The sequence below is a fragment of the Lemur catta genome, chromosome 8 (genome assembly GCF_020740605.2).
Source record: "Lemur catta isolate mLemCat1 chromosome 8, mLemCat1.pri, whole genome shotgun sequence".
Taxonomy (NCBI): Eukaryota; Metazoa; Chordata; class Mammalia; order Primates; family Lemuridae; genus Lemur; species Lemur catta.
In genome coordinates this window covers 54,582,540-54,604,216 of record NC_059135.1, presented here as the reverse complement: position 1 = coordinate 54,604,216, position 21,677 = coordinate 54,582,540, and the positions used below count along the sequence as shown (strand labels likewise).

The 21,677-nt window shown below is 35.6% G+C and overlaps 1 protein-coding gene across 5 annotated transcripts in view; it reads left to right on the top strand.

Annotated features, from left to right (window-relative positions):
- Positions 1 to 21,677, top strand: part of DCAF17 (DDB1 and CUL4 associated factor 17) — a 42,215-nt gene that overhangs the window by 8,163 nt on the left and 12,375 nt on the right. For 2 of the 5 annotated variants that reach the window (XM_045558916.1, XM_045558921.1), the window contains 6 exons: positions 2,488 to 2,624; positions 3,790 to 3,868; positions 6,762 to 6,851; positions 9,498 to 9,602; positions 9,876 to 9,981; positions 19,149 to 19,291. In XM_045558916.1, coding sequence (XP_045414872.1) covers positions 2,488 to 2,624; positions 3,790 to 3,868; positions 6,762 to 6,851; positions 9,498 to 9,602; positions 9,876 to 9,981; positions 19,149 to 19,291 — 660 coding nt within the window. The remainder of the gene's footprint in view (positions 1 to 2,487; positions 2,625 to 3,789; positions 3,869 to 6,761; positions 6,852 to 9,497; positions 9,603 to 9,875; positions 9,982 to 19,148; positions 19,292 to 21,677) is intronic. The other 3 variants (XM_045558917.1, XM_045558918.1, XM_045558920.1) reach the window with 3 other exon arrangements.

Sequence of the window (21,677 nt, the reverse complement as noted above, 5' to 3'; positions counted from 1 at the left end):
TTTGCCCAAACTCTCTTGATCCTAGAACTTCCTTTTTTGAGAATTATTTCTAAATACAGATTGAGCATCCCTAATCTAAAAATCTAAAATCCAAAATGCTCCAAAATACAAAATTTTTTGAACTCCAACATGACACCACAAGTGGAAAATTCCACACCTGTCCTCATGATGTTTTGCAGTCAAAATATAGTCAAAACTTTTTCTCTATGCACAAAATAATTAAAAATATTATATAAAATTGCCCTCAGGCTATGGGTATAAAGCGTATGTAAAAATGAATTTTGTGCTTTGGCTTAGGTCCCCTCCCCAAGATATCTTACTATATATATGCAGATATTCCAAAATCTGAAAATATCTGAAATCCAAAAGGCTTCTGGTCCCAAGCATTTTGGATAAAGGACGCTCAGCCTGCATGAGTTCTCTGTGGGATCAGGGTTCTAAGAAATCCACCTAGGAAATACTAAGACAGATTAATCAGATCTTTGAATCTGGTTGGTCGTTCTTTAGGAAAAATAGAACTCAAAATATATGACCAAAAATAATGTTTAAAGTATAATCTCTTATAGGTTATACTCTAAATTTCTGTTAGAATTCTTTTTTTTTTTTCCAGGCTGTTTTACATAAAATTGAAGTTTTCTGGAGCCGCTGCTTTCTTTTTTCCCTGGATACTTATTGTCTGCTCACAGAAGGCTCTTTTTTACAAACTAGAAAACTATAAGTCTGTGTTTTCTTCGTCATCTCCTTATTGAAAAGCTAAAAATAACTGTTGTGCTCTAGCAATTTAAAGCCTTTTAATCCATTGTCATCAGGGTGGGTGCATGGAGGGGAAAATGGCAGATTTCTGAATTGAGAAAGTTTTTAATACACTAATACAAAACTCCCAAAGTTTAGAGCAATCTTGCAAAAAATAAAGTTTGTAGTAACCCAACTCCTATCCTTACTTCTCTTGTAAACATTTTGTTCTCACTTGAAGTGAAGCAAGATTTTCCGTTAAGAAAAACTAAGAAGCATATTGTAATATTGTTAACATACTGATATGAGACTACTTTTAAATTAGTTCTGTTCTTTTCTGAGACAATATGTGAAATATAACTTTTTGTTTAAGAAAGTAGTTCAAACCTATTATATATGCTGCTTCAAATTTTTTAATAAATAAGATGCAAATAGTACATTTTTTTAAAACTTTAAAATCTCTATGAAATGATTCTTACATAAGACATTGTAGGGCCTGGCATGGTAGCTCATGCGTGTAATCCCAGGAATGTGGGAGGCCGAGATAGGAGGATCACTTGAGGCCAGGAGATCGAGACCAGCCTGGGCAACATAGCAAGACCCCATCTCTACAAAATATTTAAAAATTAGCCAGGCATGGTGGTGTGTGCCTATATTTCCAACTAACTAGGGAGGCTGAGGCAGGAAGAGCACTTGAGCCCGGGAGTTTGAGGTTACAGTGAGCTATGATTGTGCCATTGTGCTCCAGCCTGGGCAATAGAGCGAGACCCTATCTCTGTTGAAAAAAAAAAAAAAAAAGACACTGTAGAATAGAAGTATTTACATCATTACCTGTGAATTCAGTATAAAACTTCCAGAGGTAATAAGCTTAAAAAAAAACAAAATACAAGCAAAAATTTATTTTTTTTCTCTAACATTTAAAAGGGAAGACAACGTTTTAAGGAGCATTTATAAAATAAATATGCCTTTATTCATTTGTATTCACTTTTTGACCTAAGCAAATACTAGATTAATTTCAACTTCTCTAATGTCAACTTTTTCTAAGAACTACCTTTTTATTCCACAAATCAAAGTAGAAACATTTGCTTTTTCTTTTCTTCCTGCATTAGACTTCTACTTGTGATAACTCCATAGTAATAGAAGCACCCAAGCAGCTATCCTTTCATTTTTCTAGGGTAATTCATTAGTGACATAGGTCATTTTTAAAACCAGGTCCATCTTCTGTTCTTTGGCTTCTTTGATTCTGGATTCTAGCTTTTCATTTGAGGTTAGATTATAACCACAATGAATAATGGGGTAATTTGCACTTTGCCATTTTGACTTCCATCTGAAGGAAAACAAGTCCTGTAGTAAAGAAAAAAGGGGACAATGTGAATGTCTATTCTAGCTGAGGATTCTTAATACAATGCTATTATAAATGATTTTAAGAGCTGTTGTTATTGTAGGAGCAAAGTCACTGTTAATACTCCTACTATTGTTATGATTGGCTAATATTTGAATACTTAATAAATAATAACAGATATTAATAAATTACTTTAGGCACTAAATGCTTTGTGTGAATAAACTCAGTAAGTTAGTATGAAAATAATACTTGCAATCTTATCTTTCTTTGTGTTCATTCTCTATTTATACATTTAATGTTTCTTCTTTGGTTTACTTATTTGACTATTTAAGTATTTACCTATTTTCTTTGGACATTGATTACTGCAAATTGTTCGTGGCAGTTTCATTTTTATATCTCAATCCTTTTTTTAGGGGGAAGTACTTCCCAATCGGTCTGATTATAAGTCCTCACTCATAGCACTGACTGCTCATAATTGGCTACTTCGTATATCAGCAACTACAGGAAAAGTCCTTGAGAAAATATATCTTGCTTCTTATTGCAAATTCAGGTATTAACTGTGAGTTTACTATTCAAGATTGTATGATAAAAATTTGAAACTTGTGGCCCAGGAAATTTTAAGTTTCCCCCTATCCCCACCTCAGTTTTCCAGTGTGTACTCACATCTAAATTTATAAACCTTTTCTCTTTTTTCTCCTCTTATGATTACATTTGAAGATCTGAGGATAGATCTATCATTTATTTTTGTATCCCTAGTAAGTAAATAACCTAAAGTGGTTGGCAGATAAACTTTAAAAAAAAAAATTCCCTGTTTTATTCCTTCTACAAAAACAGAAGGAAATACAGGTACATGCCTTTAGTCCTAAATTGTATTTTCTATACAGGATGTACTTTCTGTCGGGTTTTCCTGAAGACTAATCTATTTCAGTTAAATTATCTGCCTCGTACAACCCAAGAACTGTTATTTTAACTAAATTTGATATAAATTTTTGAAGTGAATTTGTGCATGGAAAGTGTGAAAGTAACATTTTTAGTACTTTTTATATTATAGCTTCCATTTTAAAGTAGAAATGGGGTTATTTTGTTTTCTAAGTTTTTTTTTTTTTTTTTTGAGACAGAGTCTCGCTGTGTTGCCCGGGCTAGAGTGAGTGCTGTGGCGTCAGCCTAGCTCACAGCAACCTTAAACTCCTGGGCTTCAGCGATCCTACTGCCTGAGCCTCCCGGGTAGCTGGGACTACAGGCATGCGCCACCATGCCTGGGTAATTTTTTCTATATATATTTTAGTTGGCCAAATAATTTCTTTCTATTTTTTTAGTAGAGACGGGGTCTCGTTCCTGCTCAGGCTGGTCTCAAACTCCTGACCTTGAGTGATCCACCCGCCTCGGCCTCCCAGAGTGCTAGGATTACAGGCATGAGCCACCGTGCCCGCCTATTTTCTAAGTTTTGAGTAGTCATAGATCAAAAACAATTTTTATTCATCAAGACTCTAGGAAGATTAAAATTTTTATATGTGTATATATTTTTTTAAAATAGGGATAGATCCATATAGGGATATGGGGAAAATTATTTTAGCTATTTATTTATTTTTGTAAATAGATTACTTTGCTTTTATAATTTAACTTAAAACTGCTTACTTATAAAATATCTATGATATTTCGATTTTAAGCATAAGGAGACTGACCCAAATGAATAAACTTCCCTTCATTCTTTTAAGATACCTGAGCTGGGACACTCCTCAAGAAGTCATTGCAGTCAAATCAGCTCAGAACAAAGGCTCCGCAGCGGCCCGGCAGGTATATGTCTTTAAACATTCAATAAAATGAAGAATGTATTTCCATAGACACTTGTCTGCAAATTTGTAATGAAAGAACAAATCAGTGATCTTTGATTTCTGAATCATGTTATAAAAGTTGCTAGCTAGATTTTTTTTTTCCTGAAGCATGCTATTAAAATGATTTTCACCAGTAAAAATGATTTCACACCTGTACTCCCAGCTACTTGGGAGGCTGAGGCAGAAGATTTACTCAAGGCAACGCAGCAAGACTCCATCTCAAAAAAAAACACCAAAGATTTTCTCTCTTTTTTAAAAAAATTACCCAGGATTTACTATACTTTATAAAGTAGAGCCTAGAAATTTATATCAAGAAACTTATTTTAGGCCAGGCGCAGTAGCTCAGGCTTGTAATCCTAGCACTCTGAGAGGCCAGGGTGAGAGGATCGCTTGAGTTCATGAGACCAGCCTGAGCAACAGCGAGACCCCGTCTATATTAAAAATGTAAAAAATTAGCCGGGCATGGTGGCGCATGCCTGTAGTCCCAGCTTGAGGTTGAGGTAGGAGAATCGCTTGAGCCCAGGGGTTTGAGGTTGCTGTGAGCTAGGCTGATGCCACAGCACTCTAGCCCAGGCAACAGAGTGAGACTCTGTCTCAAAAAAATAAAAATTAAAAAAAAAACAACTTATTTTAGCTGGGCATGGTGCTGCACGCCTGTAGTCCCAGCTCCTTGGGAGGCTGAGGTGGGAGGATTGCTTGAACCCAGGAGTTCAAGGTTGTAGTGAGCTACAGTGATGCCACTGAACCCAACCTGGGCAGCAGAGCAAGACCCTGTCTCTTGAAAAGAAAAGAAAAGAAAAGAAATTTATTTTATTCCTGTTGGTGACTTATGGGGAAATACTATAGAAAGCATTTATTGAGCACTTTAAAAAAAATAGATACAGACTGCTATTAGAGGTTTTCTATTTCTTCATACTTCAAGGCATCTAGAAAAACAAACGCTTATTTTCTGTCTCCTCTTGGCAGAACCTATGTTCTAGTTCTTTATCATTTTTAACTTGTTAGCTTTTTCTCAGTACTGCAAAACAGCCAAGCACTGTTCTGAGTCCTTTATCTGTATCAACTTCTTTAATCTTCAGCACACCCCTTATGGTAGTTAGTATTATTATCCTATTTTACAGATGAAGAGAATGAGACCCAGAGAGGTTAAATAACTTACCCAAAGTTATAATGCTGGTAAGGGGTAGAAACTAGACTCAAATTCAGAAAACCTAGTTCCAGAGTCCTTGCTCTTATGTACTATACCATACTACCCTTTCTTGAAATTTTTGTAACACTGACTGGCAGGTAAAGTTTATATAGAATTCTAGGGTACTTTAAAAAAAAAAAAATTAAGTATTTTCTCTAATTTTACCTTACTTAGGTAAACACATAAAGCATTTCCTTGTTAACCCTCCAGTGTATCCCCATTCATTCTGGGCCAGTGAACTCTGCTTTTCATTCCTCTCTCATCTCCCTTGTCTGTTCTTTCTGTATCCTACTGAAGCCAAGCGAACTATTTTTTGGCTATTTCTATTTATTTTTTATTATGGTTATCTAAATATTTTTCCACCCTTTTCCTGTATCCTCTCTAGCCACATTAATAACATAACTGCATGCTTTTTATTGGAATTTCCTCACCCTTTTCCTGATTTACTAAGTATGACAATCTAAGAAAAAGAGATGCTTTCTCTCTATTAATATTTCTCTTCTTATACTCTCACTCACTATATTGCCCTCTCCACTTTGGTAAAGGAAAAATCACAAAAGTGAGGTAATATACCAAAGTAGCAAAACATTTTATGAAAGCTGGTGCAGTGGTTCACACCTGTAATTCCAGAACTTTGGGAGGCCAAGGCAGGAGGATCATTTGAGGCCAGGAGTTCAAGGCTGCAGTGAGCTATGATGATGCCACTGCTCTCCAGCCTGGGTGACAGAATGAGACCCTGTCTCAAAAAAACATTTTATGAGAATTCTAAAAGTATCTTGTCTAATGTACATTTGTTAAGAATTTAAATTTCTAAACAGCAAAAACTGAAGTATAATTCTATAGAGTACCATCTATAAACGTTTTTCGCTTACTGTCATGTAATAATATTAATAAAAGTCTTGTCAGTATTTCTGCATTCTAGACCACTTTCCCACAATCTCTAGCCAATACCAGTAGCTCTTGGTTGGGATGTACAAACTATACCTTTCATTTGGGTTTTAGGAACAAAGAGGGAGTCTGATTTACACCTTGAAGATCTTAGTTTAATAAAAATTTATCTCTTTCAAAGGGAGAATCCTTTGGGCTTTAAACATTATAATCTATTTTTTTGTTTGTTGTTTGTTTGTTTTGTAACTTTTAGTTATGGCAGTTTTGATTGATAGTCTTGATGTCCCAGCTTTAAAGGTTCTGTTGAGGCAGAGACTGGCTGTGATGGGGCAGACTCCTTTGCCTACCACAAATTGAGGAAATTCCCTTGAAGCCTGTACTGAACAAGTACAACAGATTATTTTACATTTTGTAGTGGAAAGAAATTCACTGGGTCTTATTCTTCAAAGTAAAGGAGCTATCCTTTTGAAGCAGAGACATCACTCAAGCTTTCATTGCTGATATTTTTTCTCATTTCCTATAGAAGTATCAGTGCAACATTAGTTTCAAACGTTGTTACTATGATAACTAAGTTTTTCAGTTAGCCTTTTTATTGCTAGAATTCCAGTTTACAATATAAATGCATGGTATTTTGTTGCTAAGAAATGTTTACTGTTATGTTTATTTTTGTAGATTTGTGTGTGTGTTTATTGCATGTGTCTGAAGGACTGAAGATTTAGTGGACATAGTTTGAATGTGTTTGCCTTCCTGTTTAAGTAACTGCAGTCTTTCCTTCTAGGCAGGCATTCAACAACCTGTTCTGCTGTATCTTGCAGTGTTTCGAGTTCTGCCTTTTTCGCTTGTAGGGATTCTAGAGATCAACAAAAAGGTGAGAACTCATTTCTTATTTAATTGCAATATTAATTTTATTGACAATAAGACGTAATGTTATCATTTAATTATTTATTAGGTGTTTTGATTGGGAATGTTCTCTTGACTGTAAAAGTTCACTGACCTGGTTTATTTCGTAACACAATACATGAAGAACATTTGACTTGGGAAGAGAGCCTAATTATCCCTCAGTCTTTCTGCATGTTTTTATGCCTCTCAAGTGGGTAGTGTTGGATGTCTGTGGTCATTAACAAACTGTTTTATAAAATAACAAAATAAGTAAGGTATTTTTTTAGAGGGAATATTCTAAAGCTTGTTAAAAATGATCATTAAAGGAAGATGAAAAGTTTCAACAAAACATCTCATTTTGGCTGGGCGTGGTGGCTCACGCCTGTAATCCTAGCACTCTGGGAGGCCAAGGAGGGAGGGTCATTTGAGCTCAGGAGTTCGAGACCAGCCTGAGCAAGAGCGAGACCCCGTCTCTACTAAAAATAGAAAGAAATTAGCTGGACAACTAAAAATATATAGAAAAAATTAGCCGGGCATGGTGGCACATGCCTGTAATTCCAGCTACTAGGGAGGCTGAGGCAGTAGGATTGCTTGAGCCCAGGAGTTTGAGGTTGCTGTGAGCTAGGCTGATGCCAGAGCACTCTAGCCCAGGCAACAGAGTAAGACTCTGTCTCAAAAAAAAAAAAAAAAAAGCCTCATTTTCATTGCAAAGTGTAGATCTAAAACTTGCTTTAGGATATGTAAACAAGCCTTATAATTAAATATGTGAATTTTCCAACACACTTAGTTTTGGGTTTGGTTTTGGCCATTGTTCTTGATGTACATCACAGTTACATGGAAGGAAAGAAGGGGCAAATTTCCCTTCTGTAAAAGAATCAATAGGCTTCTACTTTAAAAAAAATTGTTACTTACTCTGAATGAATAGTTATTTATTGGGCTATTCTAATAGTCTTTAATTAAGCACCTGAAGTATTGTAGAGGACAAGATCTTGAGGGCCCACTAATGTTCATTAGCAATCAAGTTGAATGTATTAAAATTTTATATTATGTAAGAATAATATACTAAACTGCATGAAGGCTGAAGAGTAATATTAGGTATGTTAACCAAGTTTTAAAATAGAGTGGCTACTTTATAATAGCACTCATTTAAAAATGTTTGAATTATACAAGTCCTTCTTTTCAAATTCAGGAACCAGGATCAGTAAATTGAAAAGTCATGACCTAGTCAACATGAAGGCAAACCATAATTATCCTTGTAAGAGATGTCAAAAAAGTACAACTCATAATTTAATTGTTCTCTTTGTGCTTGTGGATTAAGTAATTATGTGTGCTTATTACAGTTTACAACAGGAATGAGCACTTAGCAAAGTCATAAATTGTTTCTATTTATTCCTATATGTTCAGGGTAATTATCTGAGATTTGGTTTTGATTACGGTTACTTGGGATTGAAATATATCTTTCACTTAACATGCATAAGACTATACAGGGGCCAGGCTTAGAATGTATAATATAATACTTCAAGCTATTATTGAGGTGGTAAATCTTCACTAAGCAACCTCTCTTGAGTAGAAATAAAACAGATTTTCACCTGATTTTTAATTGTTCTTTTATTGCTATGATATTTGCCTATGTTGGCTTTTGTTAAATATTAAAATAGGCAAAGAGTCAAGTTCTTATCTGTGTGTAGAAACATGACGGGATTCAGTGCATAGTACAGAAACAGAAAGGGGACAAACATGGCCGGGAACAGTGGCTCATACCTGTAATCCTAGCACTCTGAGAGGCTGAGGTGGGAGGATGGCTTTAGGCCAGGAGTTCGAGACCAGCCTGAGCAAGAGTGAGACCCCATCTCTACAAAAAATACAAAAAATTGGCTGGGCATGGTGGCACGTGCCTGTAGTTCTAGCTCCTCAGGACTGAGGCAAAAGGATTGCTTTAGCCCAGGTGTTTGAGGTTGTGGTGAGATATGATGACGCCACTGCACTCTACCCTGGGCGATAGAGCAAGGCCCTGTCTCTAAAACAAGAAAAAAAGAGGACAAACAATGAGCCAATAAGTGTCCTTGTAGGTGTTTGGTTTTTAACATGTTTGGATTTTATATGACTAAAAAAAAATCAAACGGTATTAGAGATTTAAAGGACAAGGTAATGATAAAATTTTGGATTTGACTATTTCTCTTATAATTACTTTCCTACGTCCAATTTTTCACTCTTAATTAGCTGAAAAATTACCTCTTTATAAAGAGCATGCTAGCATAAAGAATGGGTTCCTGGCAGGATATGCATGGTAAATTAAACATTCATTTAAAATTGCATGGCCTCAGTATATGCCATCAGGAATAGGATTTGTTATTACTAGATATTGACAAAGCTATGAAGCAAATGAATGCTGGTGCATTATTTTGAAGGGTATTTGCTAAACTTTCATTAGTGTTCCAGTCTGAAAATCCAGTGGCTTACTGCTCACTTCTAATAACACCTTAACCTCAAGTCGCTAAATTATAATTAAGTTTTAATGCTAGGCATCAGTGTTGTAGTGGTGACCTGAATATTAAGCAAGAGTACAGACTGCTGTGAATGCTCAGAGTACTGGCCTTATGGTCTTTTCTCAGGTAATATATGCCTTTCCCCCCAGATTTTCGGAAATGTTACAGATGCTACCTTGTCTCATGGAATACTGATTGTGATGTACAGCTCGGGACTGGTCAGACTGTACAGTTTCCAAACCATCACTGAACAGGTAGAGAAAACTGAAATTTGCTGTGTTGTAATTAGCATGAGGTTTGGACTATGATTTTTTTTTTTAATGAGCTCCATTTAGAGTAAGGCATTTGTGTAGATTTCAACTCTATAAAACTATAGAAATGCAGAAAGACAAAGTAACCTTTAAAAGAGGGGTGGGAAAGATAAACAGGCCCTTGAATAAATATACATGTGAATTTTACTTTTTTTCTCTTTAGACAGCAAATAAATAGGTGCTAAAGCCACCATTTTTGTTTTGTTTTGTTTTTAGTTCATGCAACAGAAACTTGACTTAGGGTGTGCATGCAGATGGGGTGGGACTACTGGAACTGTAGGAGAGGCTCCTTTTGGCATTCCTTGTAATATTAAAATCACAGGTATGGCTACTCTATAGTATTTTTTCACCTTAAAAAATAAGCGCTCATATAAATAGTTATTATAATCATCCAAATGTTTTGCTCATTTATTAATAAACTCAATTCATTTTACTCCTATACAGCATATTTCTTGCTATTGAGTAAGTGTCAAGAAAAATCTATAAGTTATCATTGAACTGAAGGCCTAAGGATGCTGGGCCTTGCTTGGCCAGAGACCTTTGGCAAGTCACTTTCCCCTTGTGATTCTTGATTTCCTTACCCTCAAAGTGATGAGTTGCAGCAAATGATACCATCTTAGCTCTCTTAAAACTTAATATTTTGCAATTCTGAGAAATTTACCCATCTCTAAGAAAGGTATTTTCCAAGGAAAATACTATTACCGTGCCATTTGAACATAGACAGAGCTTAGACACAGAGAAAACTTCCCAGTAGACTTACTTATTGACAGAGCACAAAAAAGAGAATTATGTACAATTCTATAAATATAGTAAAAATGTTCTATATTTAACTACCTCATCAAGTTCAGTTTATTAAAAAAGAAATCAACAATGACTTAAAGTCAGCAGAGTATTAAAAGAAATAAACCATGACTATTCAGAGTTCATCTCAGGAATCCAAGGATGGCTTAATGTTTGCAAATATAATAGATATAAAAATTACATGAGTAAATTAAAAGAAAAATATGTTTTATTATCCTAATATCTATTTATCTTTATTCTTAGTTCATAAGAGTCATTTCTTTCATGTTGAGGACATTTTCTTTAATTTCCAACCAATAAGAATTATATTTTTTGGTGAAACTCAGAGGTTTTTCTAATATATGCAAATTAAGACAAGAATTTTTTCTACCATTTTTATTTTATGTTGTATTATCAGTAGATCAAGAAACAGAAATGAAAGATGTAATTGTTGGAAAGGAAAAAAAATGTTTTTAGCAGTAAATGACAAATTATAGGAACTACTGAGAGAGTTCAATACAATACTTGTCCATGCAGTTCAAAATAAGTATTTTAAAAATTACTCAAGTTTTTAGATGGCTTTGACAAGCTGAATTAGGCAGTTTTATGAAAACTCAGCCCCAGGAATACCTCTCATATTAAATACAGATACACTAGCAGAAATCTGTTAAGAATTTTAAAACTACGGGCTCCAGTGGTAACTAGAATGGGTTATTTTGGAAAGAGTTTCCCAAAATGATAGCATTACTGTTGTTGAAATGTAGAGAAAAAGTGAGTAAAACAAAGAATAAAGATGATAAAGCACGTAGAGCCTAAAGGATTGTGCTGTGGTTTTGGTCCTGTTTATAAAAAAAGAAGACTGGGTTTTGGATCAGAATTTTACTACTAACTAGTGGTATGATAGTGGGCAAATTACTTAACCTCTCTGGGCCTCACATTTTTTAACTTTAAAATAATAATCTATGAAAACACAATCTATGAAATCATTTGTCATTGTAAAACAACATAATTCAGTGATTTGGGGATGTTTGGCTAAGAAAAGTACCATGTTGTATTGGAAGCATTGAGTGTTTATTTCACACTGTAGAGACTGAAATTTCATTCATTTCTCCAAATTTGTTTTTCAGTGTGATTAAGGTCTATACAAAGTAATATCTATTTTAACTTTAAATAACTATTTTCTTAGTACAAAAGCAGTTCCTTTTCATTACAGAAAAATTGGGGAATAAAGTTAAACAAAAGAGAACATTTAAAACAGTCTCAGTCCTCTTACATGAATTAACTGTTATCACCTTGGTGCGTTCTTTTCCTAATTTTATACTGTGTATATTTCTATAATAAGTTTAAAGCCAAGAAAGAGTCATTCAATAAGTGCTCTTTCATAGCTAGCTTTTTTAAAAATCGACTCTGTTGAGCTGTAATTTACATGTAATTAACTGCACCCATTTTAACTGTAGAGTTTATTTTGTCAGATGTATACACCCATGAAACCACCACCAAAATCAAGATTTAGGATCTTTTTGTTATCCCAAAAAGTTCCCCTGTGCTGTTCCCAGTCAATTCCCCCTCACCCCAGCCCTAGACATCAGTGATCTTTCTTTTACTCTAGATTATATATTTTAGAGTTTTACATTAATAGAATCATGTAGTATATACCTTTTCATCTGGCTTCTTCAGGATATTATTTTTGAGATTCATTTCGTGTTGTCACATGTCTCTGTAGACTAACCCAGTTTTTAATGTTAATATGGGTATTAATTTCCATCTAGATTATTTAACAGATTGGTCTTGTGAAAACAATAAAGTTGGAGTCCTATATTACTCTTTACATCAAAATAAATAAGAGGTGGATAAAAGAAGTCTAGAAAAAAACATGGGAGAATCTTTTTATCTTAGAGTGGGGAAGGCCTTTTTAAGTATGACACAAAACCCAAAACCATAAAAGAAGAGATTGATAAATTTGAATACATTAAAAATAAAATTCTGCATGGTGAAAAATACCCACACACAACAGAAACCAATTCAAATCAAATAACGAATGGGACATATTTACAAAACATACTATAAAGGGATAATTTCCTTGATATATAAAGGATGCTATAGACCAATAAGAAGAAGAATGACAACACAATTTAAAAATGATCAAAGGATATTGTTCAGAAGAAAAGGAAATATAAATGGCTTTTCTTTTTCTTTTGCTTTCTTTTCTTTTTCTTTTTGAGACAGGGCTTTACTCTGTCACCTGGCCTAGAATGCAGTGGCAACTTCAAACTGCTCAGCTCAAACCATCCTCCTGCCTCAGCCTCCTAAGTAGCTGGCACTACAGGAGTGCGCCACCATACGCAGCTAATTTTTTTATCTTTTATGTTGCTTAGGCTGGTCTTGAACTCCTGTCCTCAAGTAATCTTCCCTACTCGACCTCACAAAGTGCTGGGATTACACATGTGAGCCACCACCCCCAGCCATAAATGGCTTTTAATTAGGGGAATGCAAAGCTCAATGTCACTGTTAATAGAAATTAAAATTAAAATTATGGTAAAATACATCTTTTCAGATTCTCAAATATCTAAAAGTTAGAACTTTTGTTATAACATGGTTGGTGAAAGTATAAAAGAGGCACTTTCATTTATCTGGGGGGCCCTTTATGGCCCAACAATTTGTCAATATGACATTTTGTCCATATGTATCAAAATTCTAAATGCATGAACTCCTTGAGCCCTGCAATACCACTACTAGGAATTTATCCCAGACATATTCATGTGTCAAAAATGATAAGTGTAGAATTAAAACATTGTTTCTAATAGCAAAAGATTGAAATAATGAGTACATTGGTAAGTGATACTAATATTATTTCATTTTATAGCTGTATCATAAATTTAATTTTTTAATTATTAAAAAGAAAGGAATTCTTTTTGCACTAGTAGAGAACAATTCCAAGATGTATTATTAAGTGAAAAAAAAATGGGTACAAAACTGTATGAGAAAAGCTTCATTTGTGTAAAATATTCATACTCAAATATTAAAGATTTATATACAATTATATGCTTTTGGATTTGCTTGGGATATCTGGAAGGACACACAAAAACTTGATAAATAGTAGTTACCTCTGAGGAGACACAGATGAAAGGAAAACTTAGTTTTCATTATGAGGTCTGCCAGGGAAGTATCCAGCCATGTAATATGAAAAATAGAGAAACTTATTAAAGACAATACAAGGTACAAGAAACGTTGTACATAGAATAATGATGCCTCGGTCCCCTTCATAGTAGGCACCTTGAGACTTCACACAGTTCTCCCACAGTTCTCTCTTAACCTCACCCATACACGTTTATTCTCAGGTGTTCTGCTTGTTGCAGGCCTTCTAGAAGGTGGCTCACTTTCAACAGATTCTCGACCATCTTTGAAGCAATTGTGCCACACTTTTATTTGCAGTGCACTCGTTGTGTTGTCCCCAAAAGCCTTTTGAATTATCCAAATAGTTTCCACGGAGGAATGTTCAAGCTTAACACAAAATTTGATGTAACTTTCTTGCTCTACTCACTCAGTCATTTTGAATGTGACGGCCACATAGTATACATGCTCACTCAATGGTGTCTAGCGCCCCACTGACTAGTACAGAGAAGGCGTCATTGTTTATGCACACGCATCCCCGTCCATTCTCCTTGGCTGCCAGGTTACGTCGAGGTCACACAAACCGTTCTCGTTATATTGACAATGGCTGGATACATTCCAGACAGACCTTGTATGTCATCTGATACTTTTTAAATGTACTGTTTGTATTACCTATGCCAAAAAGTGTTTCTGTGTGTATGTGTGTGCATATTCTTGAGGTGTTAAGGACTTTATAAGCTGTTTTATGAATGAACTATAATTGACTTAACCAATTCCCTACTTTGGACATTTAGGTTATTTCTAATTTTCTGTAATTATAATTAGTACAAGAATCTTCCTGTAACCATTAGAATCAGTTATGTCATGTGGGTTGCAAAATGGCAGTTTTAAAAATTCTGTCATTCCTTTTGCCTTTAAGAGCCAGCATTCTACTATAAATAAAAACGTTAGGCCAGGCACAGTGGCTCACACCTGTAATCCTAGCACTGTGGGAGGCTGAGGTAGGAGGATTGCTTGAGCTCAGGAGTTTGAGACCAGCCTGAGCAAGAGCAAGATGCCATCTCTACTAAAAATAGAAAAATTAGTGGAGCGTCATGGCATGCTTGTAGTCCCTGCTACTCTGGAGGCTGAGGCAGCAGGATCCCTGAGCCCAGGAGTTTGAGGTTGCTGTGAGCTAGGCTAATGCCATGACACTATAATTAGGGCAACAGAGTGAGACTGTATCTCAGAAAAAAAAAAAAAAAAATTCACCAACTAGGGATGAACTCCTTCTAAAAAGTCAAGGTAGATGTTTATTTCTTCCCTTTAATTGCCAATATTCAGAGCAAGGAGTTGGTATAATAGTCACTTTCAATGATAGCAAAGTATTTTATAGGTAAACCACAAATATAAACACAATAGGCTTATGGATTTTTATTTATCCAATGTATGGTAATAGTCATTATTCTTAGTGATGTTCAAATTGTCCAACAAGAACTCCATTTCAACATATCCCAGTTGTCTTGGAGAATTTCCTTGCTTTCTGAAATAATAATGTGTCCCAAGATTATCTTTTACTTTTTTTGTCCTAGATCCGACAAGGAGCTATTTTAGTAAGAAGCATCATTGGAGATTATCAGTTTCCTAGAGCAGTGGTCTCCAACCTTTTTGGCACCAGGGACTGGTTTCATGGAAGACAGTTTTTCCATGGACGGGAGCGGGGTATTGGGAGCATGATTTTGGGATGATTCAAGTGCATTACATTTATTGTGCAGTCAAACCTCTCTGCTAACGATAATCTGTATTTGCAGCCACTCCCTAGAACTAGCATCCATGCCTCAGCTCCACTTCAGATCATCAAGTGTTAGACACGCAGCCTAGATTCTTTGCATGTGTAGTTTTCAGTAGGGTTTACGCTCCTATGACAATCTAATGCTGCTGGTGATCTGACAGGAGGTGGAGCTTATGTAGTGATGTGAGTGATGGGGAGCTGCTGTAAATACAGATGAAGCTTCCCTTGCTTACCCCTCCGCTCACCTCCTGCTGTGCAGCCCTGTTCCTAACAGCCCATAGACCGATACCAGTCCATGGCCCTGAGGTTGGGGACCACAGTCCTAGGGTTGTTGTACCACCACAAACTGGGTAGATTTAAACAACAGAAGTTTATTCTCTTACAGTTCTGGAGGCTAGAAGTCCAAAATCAAGGTGCTAACAGAGCCAGCCACCCTCTGAAGGCTCTAGGAAAGAATCCTTCCTTGCCTCTTCTAGCTTCTGGTGGTTGCTAGCAATCCTTGATGTTCCTTGGCTTGTGGCAGCATAACTCCAATCTCTACCTCTCTTTATATGGGCCTTTCTGCCTCTGTGTCTTCAAATCTCTTTTTCCTTATAAGGATACCAGTCACAGAATTTAGGTCCTCCCCTAATCCAGTATGACTTCATCTTAACTTGATTATATGTGCAAAGATCCTATCTTCAAATAAAGTTACATTCACAGGTATGGGGGATTAGGACTTCCAACATATCTTTTGGGGAGATACAATGCAACCCGTAACAGAGACCAAGATCTAGTTGTATTCATTGCAATTGGGGGCCTTTACTTTTAGGCCCTTTGAATGAACAGAGCTGGGGAATCATATTTGAACAATAATTCATTAGTTCATTTTCATATTTCTAAATCTAACCATTCTTTTTTGATTTTATATTTATATTTGTTTTAATTCACACTGAACTTCCTGCTTCCTAATAAAACTTTATCCTTAAGTATACATGTGATAGTTTTAAAATTACAGTACCAGTGTTACTACGAAAAAACTATGAAATATGGAGTCCAAAGATTAGTATTTCTCTGCAGTTCCTTTTCTCTTTAGTATACAGCCCAATAAGTGCATACCCAGAGTTATGTGTTCAAAGGTAATTTGAAATCGTTTTTCTGTAGATTAGGTTACCAGTGTGATACAATTAGGTTCATTTGTTTCAATTTCTTTTTAATTTAGAGGTTTGTATTTTTTCCTTTTGATTTTATTCTTGAAGATGTAGAATGTATATGTATTAAATAATTGAAAGGTCAAAACTATATAAAAAGATATACTCAGAAATTTTGCTTCCAAGTCTAGCCCTTATATCCTGTTACTTCCCACTCTTCATCTCACATCTGCCCCTGTAAGTTTCTGGTTTATCTTTGTGTTGTGTTCTTTGTGCAAAAATAAGCAAATGTGTGTATGTATACTTTAAATATTGTCTTCTTTCTTATACCACGTGTAGTATATTATATACTCTGTTCTGTACCTTATAATTTTACTTAACACACATCTAAATCTTTTCAATAAACACTTATTTAGTAGGAAATAAGTAGGAAAATAGTAGGAAAAATACATAAGGTTAATTATCCCCTACATTTAAAAATTATAGAAAAATCATATCCTGTTACTGGTATAGCCCTTGTTTGATGAACAATACAACAATCATTTTTTATACTTTATGTTAAAACTTTCCTTTGAATTGTTATTGTTTGACCTATCACAGACTCAAAGTATTCTAATTAATCATAATCATTATTTTCTTTTTAATGTTTCTGTTTTTACAGTCTAGCCAGTAGAAGCCCCTTTTGCTGGCTCTCCTTTTAACACTACCCTCTGATATCCTTGTAAACATCCTTGCTTTCTAGCAACAACAGGATAGTCCTGATTCATCCTAAAATTTTCTCACCACAAGACATGGAATCACCTACTCTCTGAGACTTTGTAGGCCTTTTTCATTGAGAATAGTATTTGAGATCAAAATTTGGGCTCTTGGGAGTGTTGGCAGGGCACTTCAGAGTTGTGGGCAGAGTCTTGCTACTACTCCTGCGTCATTTTTAACAACTATTGGGAAAAGTATTTCTTTTGTAATACATCTGTATTGATTGTTTTTTCTATTTTGAATTCCTATTTTACATTCCGTATAACATACCTAATTAAATCTTAACCCCAAATTCAAACTCTAGTTATATCTTTTTCTTTCTGTAATTCTTTTCTTCATGTGTTGTTATATGGTAGCCACAATATTATCACATAAGGTATTTGTATTTCTTTCATAATTTACCAACACATGCACTTTGCCCATTTTTCTTTTGGGTTGTTTATATTTTTCTTATTGCTTAAAAAGACCTTTGTATATTAAAGATATTAGCCTTTTCATAAAAGGTAAAAAAAAAAAAGTAAGCACTTTAAATATATTTTATATGTTTATCCCTTTCTTTTCCTCAACTCAAGATTATCAGTTCATAAACCTCTTTTCATTACAGTTGACCCTTGAACAACACAGGTTTGAACTGCACAGTCTACTCATGTGGATTTTTTTTCAATAAATATATTGGGAAATTTTTTGGAGATTTTCCAGAATTTGAAAAATCTTACAGATGAATTACATAGCCTAGAAGTATCAAAAAAATTAATAAAAAGTTAGGTATGTCATGAACATATAAAATATATATAGATACTAGTCTATTTATGTTATTGGTAAGGCTTCCAGTCAACAGTAGGCTATTAGTAGTTAAGTTTTGGAGGAGTCAAAAGTTATATGTGAATTTTCAACTGCACAGAGGTTGTTGACCCTAATCCCTACTCCTGTTGTTTAAGGGTCAGGTGTACTTTTAGAGTCACAGGTCACCTTTCACCACAAACAAATGTACTTGTTTTTCTTTTGTATATAGCTCTAACTAGTAACTTGTCCTTATGAAGAGGTATAATAAAGCTGTGACTCTTAGACAAATGGTCTTCCCTAAGACAAGCCCTTTTACTAATAGTAGTGGCCTCATAAACCAAAAATTAAACTCTCAAGTTAGAGGGGTAAATAGGGAGTCATAGATTAGCTACCTGCCCAGACAAACCATATTTTGTTTCCCAAGGGCTGTCCAAAAGAAATTCTGGTCTTCAAAAGCTGCAACACCTTCCATTTATATGTCTAAGAATAGATCTGTTATGCTCTACTTAAACTTGTGATCAAAGACTGGGCATCGTTGCTCATGCCTGTAAGCCTAGCTCTCTGGGAGGCCATGGCGGGAGAATCCCTTGAGCTCAGGAGTTCAAGACCAGCCTGAGCAAGAGTTAGACCCCATCTCTACAAAAATAGAAAAATTAGCCAGGTATGGTGATGCATGCTTGTAGTTCCAGCTACTCGGCAGGCTGAGGCAAGAAGATTGTTTGAGCCCAGCAGTTGTAGTGAGCTATGATGACGCCAGGGTGACAGAGCGAGACTCTGTCTCAAAAAAAAAAAGATTGATATTAGAATTGGAAATAGTATCTAACCCAGAGTCTTGTACGTAGCAGATGCTCAGGAAATGATAGCTGCTTTTATTAAATGTACTTTGTCATTTTTTGCCATCATAGGCACCTTTAGCCCACTTTTTATCTCTGCTTGCCTGCAGGCCACACACCTAATATTTGTTTCCTACTAGCATTTTCTTTTCTTACAAATAAGCCTCTTTCCTGATTATATTTTTTCTTGAACATAGTATTAATAATATTTTCATTACTGGAAATTCATAGATGATGCATGCAAAGAAAGGTTGAATTCAGTTAATGAATGGTCTAAGGCCACCAGAATAGAGACGCTAATAAATTCTTTCTCCCATCTCTACAGACCCGCCACCACTGCTCTTTGAGGTGTCATCCCTGGAGAATGCTTTTCAGATTGGAGGCCATCCTTGGCACTACATCATCACACCTAATAAGAAGAAACAAAAAGGGGTTTTCCATATTTGTGCCCTAAAAGACAACTCTTTGGTAAATCATGAGGGATCAGACTTTTTTGTATCAATTTATATCAAAAATTCTTTATTCCCTACCTCTCTAATAGGTCCACATTCCTACAATACTTTTTTATTAATGTGTTTTAATAATTTGTGAATAATTTAAAATATAGAAGAATCCAGAGAATATAACAAACACCTGTGTACATTACCCATCATTTTAAAATGTTAACATTTGAAAATTCTTAGACCACCAGGAATATTTTAGGGTTTTTTTCCTTCCACCAAGGGGTCCCATGCAAAACATTTCTCAAGCACCACAGTAGGAATCGCTGATGGAATATGTACAGGCTGCCTCTGAAATTTCTGGTGGAATTTATTGTTTGTTCTGCTTCTACATGATTTGTTGCTATTTGCCTTCTAAAGCAGAACCAAGTAGAACTCTGGTGGTTACAGGGTAAGCAGTGAAACACTTTGAATTTTAAAGGATATTCTTAAGTTATTTATGGCAGAGTAGGAAGAAATGGTACAGGGTAAAATAGAAAAATAGAAATTTCTATCGAATTCATTTTTCTTCATTTTCTTTTTGTAAGTAATTTAGGCATTGGTTTGTTATTTAATAAACATTTATTGAGGGCCCACCACATGTCAGGCATGGCTGAGGACACGTTCCCTTCCCTCATGTTGCTTACACTCTCCAAGAAGGCAAACACTTAGAAAAAGAAGATGCAGTACATTAAGTACAGTGATTGCAGTTGTGCAAAAAGTGAGTCCACAGACGATAGGGATTCCATTTTTTTTTTGTATGGCTAATTAGTTTTGTTATGCAACCTCTTGATAGATCAGATGGACCTGCTATTTTTGAGGCAGGCTCAGCTTATTCCACACCCATCTCTTCCAGGTCCTTTCTCAGTCACTGTTGGTTCCAGTGGCTTTTAGAGTCACAGGTCACCTTTCCCCACGCTAAAGATTAGCACAGTCTTGGGTCTGTTATTTCCCTTGATGTCGTGGCCACCAGGAGACAATGTATATAGTGTCTAGTTTTCTTTTATAAGAGCACTGTTGCTTTCCATTTTTTTTCTTACTTGTCACGTGTGGCAGCTTGTGTTTGGCCCAGCTCAGTGACATTCTCTTTATTTATTCATGTTATTATGTTTTAAGAGACTGGGTCTCACTCTGTCACCCAGGCTGAAGTGCAGTGGCCTGATCATGGCTTAGTATAGCCTGGAAATCCTGGTCTTAAGTGATCCTCCCACCTCAGCCTCCCAAGTAGCTGGGACTACAGACATGTGCCTTCCTTATCTGTAAATAACGCCCTGGCAACATTCTCTTTTACAAAGGATTCTCTAGGATCTGTTTCCTGCTTTGAGAAGTCTTGATTTGATTGTTCACCTCTCAGCCAGTAGATACCCTTAAGCCACCAGGACTTGTCGCATTTCTTTTTCACTTAGCTTTGCATGTAGTCAAACCCTGCACAGTTGATATTCTGGACATTTAGCACATACTCTTCTCATATGAGAACTGATAATTTATATTCTTTCATACACACACACCCGAGTCAACTCTCCGTATCCATGAGTTCCACATCCATGGATGCAACCAATCTCAGACCAAAAATATTCAGAAACAAAAACAGATGGTTGTATCTGTACTGTAACATGTACAGACATTTTTCTTGTCCTTATTGCCAAAATAGTACAATATAACAATTTACATAACATTTACATTGTATTAGGTATTATAAGCAATCTAGAGATGATTTAAAGTATACAGGAAGATGTGCATAGGTTGTATGCAAATATTACACCATTTTATATCAGAGACTGGAGCATCCATGGATTTTGGTATCTGCAGGGTCCTGGAACCAATCCTTCACAGATACCAATGGATGACTGTACATGTAAATAATGGCCTTTAACATCTATATCAAGCATACCTGTTACATACTCTTCTTCTGTAATAACCAAGTATAACATTTAGTCAAGTATGTATTTCAACAAATTCATAAATAATTGCCAAATCCAGGGGAAGTTGTCAGTCCTTTTTCTGGACAGTTTTATTGCGGTGACATTGCTTTTATGATATATATGCCTATAACTTCCTCACCTGTCAGTCAGAAGAATGGATAACCCAGAAACACAAAAGCAGCCAAACTTAAGATTTCAGAAAATGTTTCATGGCTTTCTTTTTTTTTTTTAAACAGAGTCTCACTCTATTGCCCAGGCTAGGATGCAGTGGCATCTGCAACTTCTAACTTCTGGGCTTGAGTGCTCCTTCTGCCTCAGCCTCTCAAGTAGCTGGTACTACAGGCATGCACCACAATGCCCTGCTAATTTTTTAATTTTTTGTAGGGATGGGAGTCTCACTGTGTTGCTCAGTCTGGTCTTGAACTGGCCTCAAGTGATCCTTCCACCTCAGCC